This window comes from Siphateles boraxobius, unplaced genomic scaffold (genome assembly GCF_051911475.1).
Source record: "Siphateles boraxobius isolate OS27281-9 unplaced genomic scaffold, OSU_SipBor_1 6, whole genome shotgun sequence".
NCBI classification, from domain to species: domain Eukaryota; kingdom Metazoa; phylum Chordata; class Actinopteri; order Cypriniformes; family Leuciscidae; genus Siphateles; species Siphateles boraxobius.
In genome coordinates, this window is record NW_027509186.1 from 21962061 (window position 1) to 21970426 (window position 8366).

At 35.1% G+C, this 8366-nt stretch overlaps 1 protein-coding gene across 1 annotated transcript; it reads right to left on the reverse strand.

Moving 5' to 3' along the window:
* Positions 1 to 1585: 1585 nt before the first annotated feature.
* On the reverse strand, positions 1586 to 7163 carry LOC143716053 (arsenite methyltransferase). Its single transcript, XM_077208166.1, has 10 exons — positions 6850 to 7163; positions 5911 to 6041; positions 5676 to 5826; positions 5386 to 5522; positions 5223 to 5292; positions 5018 to 5099; positions 4286 to 4417; positions 3281 to 3423; positions 3084 to 3206; positions 1586 to 2969 (listed from the first exon to the last, which is right to left on the reverse strand). Exons 1-10 carry the CDS (start codon positions 6940 to 6942, stop codon positions 2892 to 2894), a joined length of 1140 nt encoding a protein of 379 aa, XP_077064281.1. The 5' UTR covers positions 6943 to 7163; the 3' UTR covers positions 1586 to 2891.
* Between the last annotated feature and the right edge of the window lie 1203 nt (positions 7164 to 8366).

Genomic DNA, 8366 nt, shown 5'->3' on the forward strand with positions numbered 1-8366 from the left:
GTATGCATAATACAGCCTTTTTAGTCATTTTTGCAGATCCGAACGAACGGGGATAGTTTTGACAACGTTGTTGTCTGTTTTACACCGTTGTCATGTAAACATTCCCTTAGCGTTGTGAACCATGTCAAACTTTCTCACTCGTTGTGACAACTATACCTATGCCACTCCCTCACCAAACACATGTCTAAGTTGTAACTTTTGTCTATTTACGGATATGATGAGATACCCACGGGCGAGTGACGCAGGTACACAATTTCTCGCAGAAACCATGCCGACCAATTGGGGTTAGACAAAAAGACGTTGGGAAGGACTGTGGCTCATTATTTAAATTTTGTTCATTTTGAACAAAAAAAGTTACATTGTGTACCTTTAAAATAGAAAATATGTATTTTGAACTGTAACATTATATTGTTTTTATTATCTAATAAATGCAGCCTTGCTGAGCATGAAAGACTTCTTTCAAAAACATTCAAACCAACCCCAAACTTACGATTGCAACTAGTATCCACAAATCTTAGAATTTGATTTGATAGGGTCTCTCATCTAAAGGAAATTGGTAATTAAAGTGAAATTCACTTTTGCTGACATATCTGGCACAGTTCCTATTTATCAATCTTCTAATACAATACCCCAGCTTACGTCATTGAAAACTAATACATGAACCAGCTCAGAAGACGAGCATCAAGCTGGAATCAGTGTGTGGTCTTAAACATTGAAGCTTATTCTTCTCTTCACAGTGTCTCTTGACAGTAGAGGCTTTTTAGCTCTGGATATCGTCAAGCATTAAGTGGCTGAGAGTAATGGGATACATTCTGGGCACGCGGTAGAAGCCCAGCACTTTAGGAGAGGTGAAACCAGGACAATCAGAGCTGTTCCTCAGTGCTGTGTTTACATTTAAACCACACCTGCTTCCTCCACACAACTTGGAATGTCACAGCACTCCTTCTCAGAGCATTGAGAAGTCAGGGAGTTTATTTAACTAATTTCTGGTAGGATAGTCCAATATAAGCTTTTTCTAGAGATGTATGCCTGAGACTTAACACCTAGAATCCAGGTGAAATAAACCTGTGCAGTGCACACTCAATTTGTCATGTGTGCAATGTTGCAAATAAAACACTCCTGGATAAGACTTATCCAGAGGAGTAATTTTTTGTCATTATTAACTTTTCTGTTGTAGTTGTTGTTCTTACAGGCTAATATTAGAAAGTCTCACAGTAATTTACTATAAATGAGATTCAGAAATCCTCAATGATTGCTTTGGATGCATTGTCCTGCAGGTAATTTGCCTCTTCAAGTCATTCAATTATGACTGCTTTATGCCCTTATCATTTACTAATCATATTGGTTCTGCACTGCAAACTGCAGAACCATTAAAATGCAATAACAGAGCGAGCACAGAATACGGAGCTAGTGTGTGAACACTTAGAGGATTTTGGCGCCACCTACAGTCCAATTACATTTCTGCATCAGGACTTTTTGCTTATTACACCACGTGACGAACTGAAAGCCTATAATTCAATAAAGCTATAATTCAATTAAACGATACACAATTAAACCATACGAACAAGAATACTGAGATTACACATGATCTTAAATCTAATTTTACTCATCATAATAGCACTGTTATTAGGTAAAACGCAGTATGTGCAGCATGGTTAAAAAATATGATGAAATTCCTATTACTGGCAAAGAAACCTTTCTCAAGAGACTTACAGGGAAAGTGACATCGAAATACATCCTGCTATTAAAAATGTTACATGATTTTTAGGAATAAGGGAAATCGAAAAGTGAAGTTAACATCTATCCCTTCTCGGAATCCACATCAATGTGATGTTGCTTATAAATGCAATGGGTGTTTCTTCGACTAAGAGCTCTTTTGGACACAAAAAAATATACAATACACTTTTAATCTACAACAACAGCAAATATTTATCCATCACAATAATTAATTCTGTCATTTGATTTTTTTCCCCTAAATCTTTTTCCCACCACATCTCAAATTATGTATTTTGATAAATAAAATTATGGTGGAAACTTTTTTTTAAATAAAATTATCAACCTCTATACCAATTGTATGTTAAGGCTAATTTCTAAGGTAGTATTTTATGCAACCTAAATACACAGAACAAAATCATATTTTCACACTTTTGGAATATTTTTACATTACAGCTTATAATGAAAAAAATATTATCTAAGTGATATTAACATGATATGTGGGAAAATAATCTATTTCTTATAGAGTATGTAATTTCAAGAATTCACTTCATTGACAATTGTCTCCTTAGTAAACAAAAACAGTTTTTTAAAAGTAAAAATAACAATAAATGCAAAAATACATTTAACAGAGTGATTGTGTATCGATGTCAATATCAGCACTGCCTTATTTCAGTCAGAATGCAAAACAAGTGCCAATACCTTTTAAGTTTTCTAAGGGACAAAATAATTGTGGCCAGTACAATTTGCTTTACATTTTTTTAACTATATAGCACAAAAAGAAGAAGAAGAAAAGAGAACTGTTGCAATGGTTTTAAAGTTCAATTTAAAAAAAAAGTACAAACCAAGTTAAATCAAAATACAAATGCATTGACAAAGATCTTAGTATTGTTCTTTCTTGAATAAAAAGTGGAAAGCTTTGCTCATGCTTTTCAAATATTAATGTAATTCATATTTTAATAATTATTACTATTGTTTTCTTGTTGAGGCTGCTGTTATTGTGATTACCATTTGTAAAAGTCATTTTACAATAAGCAGGACAACATGCTTCCTGAAGTTTAAAGAAAACATATGGAATGATCATTTGAGCACTACAGACACCATATACTCTCACTTCCCACCACATTTTCTCAAGTGATCCAGACATCACATGATCCGTCATACTCTCCACATTAACCTTAGCGTCCTGTCTTTGAGCACTGTTTGACAGAGGAGCCCAGTTTATCCGCGAGAAGGAACGGGCTAAGGTGGCAATACTGGAAAAATGAAAACTATGATTAAAAGTAATTCCTTTTATTGCTTCTATTAAAAAAAATCATCACTTGTAAAGTAACCCGTATTTACCCATGCGCACAAGACAGCACATTTACCTGAGGAGTTCCGCTCTGGTTTGGATCTGGAGTGTCTAACATCGTAATATTGAAGTCTGTAGAGAAACGTGTGTTCTTGAGGACGGCGGTCATCTCGGCATCTACCTCCACTGGGACTTTCGTCTGGAATCGAATTAGCAAAACCACTAACTGAATAAGTCATACTAACATAAAAAAAAGAAGAAGTAGAAGTTTACCTTGAAAGAATGAGAGGCATCAAACTCAAAATAGTCAGCACAGTCAGGCACAGTTCCTTTATATGTGACCAGAGCTTTGCTCTTGATGGAGTTTTGAGGCAGTTTAAAGATCCGGTAAGTTCCAGATGCGTATTTAACATCACCTATGATATGTCGCAGGTCAAAGCATCACTTGTTAGAATTTAAAGCATCTGCCTGCATCCACATAAGAGCACAATGGCACATGAAAACAAATGCAGTTCAGCTTTCCACATTATTCCTGCGCCCCATGACACTTTGACACTCTTCCATTAAGCTGTAAACAATCAATGAAAGACTAGCTCTATGGATGCAATATTATATATTTTTTCAAAAGTGTTCAATGACATTACATTATTTTACTCACCCTTCAACCATTGAACAATAAAAGGACATTTAAAAGTGTAAAAGCATCAACAAGGTACTTTCAACAGACCATGAATAACCCCAAAAGCCTGCATCTTTCCACAGCAAAAGGACGGTTAAATATCACTGTGGTAATCTGTATTATGTAACATATGTTGCATAAATAAAAAAAAATAAAAAAAATATTTATTTACTTCAGCATTGTGTGATACTATTTCAAAGTGATTTCAGTCATTTTGACAGACATTTTGGGAGAAAAGGAAAAAATAAAATAATCATGAGGAAAAGAATGTAGTGACTGAAAAGAGCTCTTGCCATAGATATTCTTGTTAACGTCACATTAAAAAAGCAAGTGTTACGTTATTCTCATGTTATTCTTAAATAAAACATGAAAGATAATGATAGCTCGTTGAGTCAAACTGACGGATCAGCTTTATTTGTAGGGCAACCTTGAGTTTAGTTTCAGTCTTTTTGAATGGAAGTTCCCCAAACCGGAAGTGCCACCCATAATTCAGAACACAGTGAGCTCGTCAGGCATAAGGTGGATAATGCAAGCACATACACAAACAAATTGGTAAAAAAAAATAAAGATTTAAAAATAAAAGTTAACAAATAGGTTACCAGTCTTTTTTTGAAGTTCAGGATTGTGAACCACAATGTGACTGCCTGCAACCATGTGGGGAGTGCTGAAGCCTACGTCCTTCATCAGAGCGATGAGATCTCGCCAGTAGAGGGCGCCAGCCATTCCCTCACCTGATAATAACACGCACTCATTTAAATCCACTTCTTCGAGGCTAAATCCAATTCTCTTTCGCATGGATGAGACACATTTCATAAGTTAGTGAAGAATGCAATTTCAATTAAATGTGTTTCAATGTGGACCAGGGTTAGTATGACAACATATGTTTTTACATTACTTCAACTCATCAAAATAAGTTAAGCAATTTCACCTGTAATTTAAGTTGAAATTACTCAAAAATCCAAGTTTAATGTACTTAAAAAATTTAACGAAGCAACTTTTCATATTTTCATTTAGTTTCATTTGATCTACTAAAATAAACTAAAACTGAAATTATTGAATAAATACTAAATAGGCATGTATAGAAAATAGACAAACATTTTAAACTAGAATTATTTTTTTTAAATCTATTTAAAATATTAATAAAAATTATATTATACTAATCTGAATTATACTAAAACAACATTAGTGTTAACCCAGTGAGAACTGATTTTGACATAATTTTGTAATTTTTTCCCTCTTAATAAATCTTAACTCTAAACAGCCCCAAAAAAAGGAATGCAAGGAATGCACAGATGAGAGAATGTCAGAAAACAAAAAGAAATCAAGTTTACCCCAAAGAACTGGATCTTCTTTGAAAGAGTCTGGAACTACTTTGCTTGCATATATGTCACTGTAGTACAACTCTCCACCCTCCTATGAGATCATTCACGTATGAAACATAGCATTTGTAAGTGCAAGACTTCATAAAGGGTTTTGTTGCATAAATAGAAGAATGAGGGGGACATTTTCAGTAGCTATATGATGGAAATATCTCACCTTTAGAACTTTGTAAGCTTCACTTATCACAGTTCTCTTATCTGGGCACAGACATATTACACAATTTGACCTAGAAAAAATATTTTTTTTACAACTTTTGCACAGCCAGATTAATGGTCAACAAATCATGGAAACATCATAAATGACCTAAGGATGTGCATACACAACTACATCCAAAGAGTTGTTCTGTATCCCTGCATCACTGAGCTTCTCCATGTATCCTTTCACAAACACAGTGTTTGGTTTTGAGTATCCAAACTTCTCCTGATGGTACTGGATATATTTTTGCGAGGCAACAATCTAATTATGGAGCAAACACAAAGGTTAATGGTTGCATTTTCTTTCGTATTGATTTACACTTTTCAATTATACCATTTATACATTGGTTAACACTTATTTACTTGGTGATTTAAAGAAATTATTCAGATATTTTGTTTCTGAACTTTGAAGTACCATTTCGTCCGTCATATCCAGTCCAATGACATGACCGCTCTCCCCCACCAGTTTACTGAGGACGAAGCAGTCTCTCCCCGATCCACTGCCCAGATCAAGAACAGTACATCCTTCCAGCTTCTCTGGGATCACCAGGCCACAGCCAAAATACCTGCAGATTTATTTTCTGTGCATTACTGAAACACATCAGACAAAACTAAAGTTTTAAGGCACAATCTCAGTGCTGCTGCTGTACCTCTTGCAAACATCCGGGTGGACTTGTTTCAGGGCTTCACATGCACTCTTGGCCACGGGTCTGGAGGGCATGACACACGCAGCATTGGTCTGCAAGTCATCTGAAGTCTCCAGCCGAGAGCCATAATAATTCTAGTAGAAATTATATAAAAGTAATTTATACGTACTGTAAAATCTTATCCAGGAGGGCTTCTTACCCCAGCTAGGGGGTCAATTTACCTCAGTAAGGGGCATACCCCTCTTTACATTTTTTTACAACTAAATTAGCAAATGTTTCTATTTCTTTCCTATGATTACACATTGGCTGATGCATCTTCATCCTGCACATGCTAAACTTATTTCTAAATATATTACAATTTAAAAGTAAACCCACATTGTTCTTAATCTTCCCCCATGTTACCCTACATATGCAAATGTTTTATTTCTGTAATCCAGAGGCAAACTACAGTCAAATATTGCTCAGTTGGTCATCATGAATCCAACAGAAATAATGTTTGACCATTTCTTTTTTTTTTTTTTGTATAAAACTTATATTTATTTTTAATATTCCTCATTTAATGCAACAATACGTTGAAAAAATTACACATTGAAATTTTGAAATTGTAAAAATCCAACAAACAAATATCAACATGCCTCATAGCCTACTTAATGAGGAACATGATTCAGACATCTTTCTCAGACTTCAGAGGGGCAAACTGGAATCAAACAGCTCTGGTCATGTGACTACTTACACATGTCCACATGAAATCAAAACAGTTTGAAATCTAAAGTTTCTTGCATAGTGCACAATTTTCCATAAAATACATCGTCGACTCTTATTAGGCCACTCAAACGCAAAAGTATATTTAGATCATAGGTGTATGGTAGCTATTAATGTCGTTGGTCGCGTCGCGTCATTTGCAAAGTAAACATGGAGTAAAAGAGCGTTGTCACCGCTTACCTTCACGTTTTCGTGAACTGCAGAAGACATGCTAAGGGTTTGTGGTTTACGCTGAAAAGCCAGAGTCCGGAGAAGTGTGGTAACGTGTTTCATAAATGCAATTGTGCAAAAGAATCAAACGGAATGTGGTTGTAGTTTTGTGGACGTCTTCGAGTTTGTATTGTTTGGGATATAAATTTACCCAAAATCTAACGGATTACTGTATTGCAAAAAGTAAGACGGCCTAAACTTTAGCAATATGCTTCCAACTTCAGGGGTAAAGTCCTTGCTACAAAGATCCTGCAGATATGAATGATCCACGCATGTTCTAAATCAGTACTAACCACTAGACGGCGCAACTCGTCCATAAATTCATGAAACACTTTTCTGATATTATCATACATTACAGGCGATTTATTACTAGCTATGTTTAATGACTAGTGGGCAGAGGTCCCTTTAAGTGACTTCCTGACAAATTGTGAAATATTTCACTTTTATGGTAATATTGAACTTATACACTTATAATAAGTCTGTGATGATTTGTCAAATATAATGTCCTGGACAAACATCTGTAATATTCTAAAGTGTGTCTCTGAAGTTAACTATGGATGGAGGTGGTATAGTTTTGATATCTTGGCACAGTTAAAGTGTGAAGAAGAGGCCTGACTTGCTGTGATGAATGCAGACATTGTTACTCTCCCGTGTGTGTGCATGCAACTGGAAAACTTTTCCCACAGTGTCCTGCTTGACATTAAGCAGAATCAGTCAGCTGTGACCTTACTCTACCCTCAGAGTCCTGAGCCTTTTACCAAACAACAGCCTGTACTTTGAATAAAGGGTGGTCCAAGTATGTCTGGTTTCACCCCCTTGTAAGCAAATATCTGTGGGACGAGTCTGAAAGGCCTTTGTTGACAAAGACGAGACATTCTCTGTCATAGAGATGAGTCATAGTCATAGTATTTTGACCCCAGAAAATCAATAAAATAAATGGTACACTATAATTAATGCATAAGGAAATTAATAAAATATAATTCTAAATAAATGTTTCAATAAAAGTTCAACATTCATTATTTTTAAAATATATTTTATGCTCATGAATGATTAATAAAGATTATAAACAAATCAATGTACATAAATGTAAACATTTATTTTCTTATTTCTGTGTTCTTAAATTATTATTAATGTTAAGCACCATGAATTACTATTGTGTATGAAATGTTCTATATAAACCAACTCGCTTATATGCATAAATACAGATTATTTCAAGCCTATTAAATGAATTGTATGCTATTTGCACACATTCACATGTATGGCATCCGACTTGATAAGTTAACCTGACTGTTTATCAAAGCTCTGTTTTTTTTATTCCGTGACCCTTTGTAAGTGCATGACCACTGTACCGCAGACCGAGACATCAAAGCCAGTGTTCTCTGTGCGCCATTTTCCACCCCCTTCTGTGTTCTCTGACAAACGAATAGTTGTCAAGCTCCAAAGCTTGACCTCGGTCTTGGTCCCAGACTTATTTGTTTAATTTCTGT

Excerpts from the sequence above, each read along its gene's own strand:
- LOC143716053 (XM_077208166.1), bottom strand. The coding sequence starts at position 6,942 with ATGAAACACGTTACCACACTTCTCCGGACTCTGGCTTTTCAGCGTAAA. Across the intron at positions 5,523-5,675 it reads TGGATATGACGGACGAAATG|ATTGTTGCCTCGCAAAAATA; the intron begins GTACTTCAAAGT and ends CTCCATAATTAG. Across the intron at positions 5,100-5,222 it reads AAGCTTACAAAGTTCTAAAG|GAGGGTGGAGAGTTGTACTA; the intron begins GTGAGATATTTC and ends ATGATCTCATAG.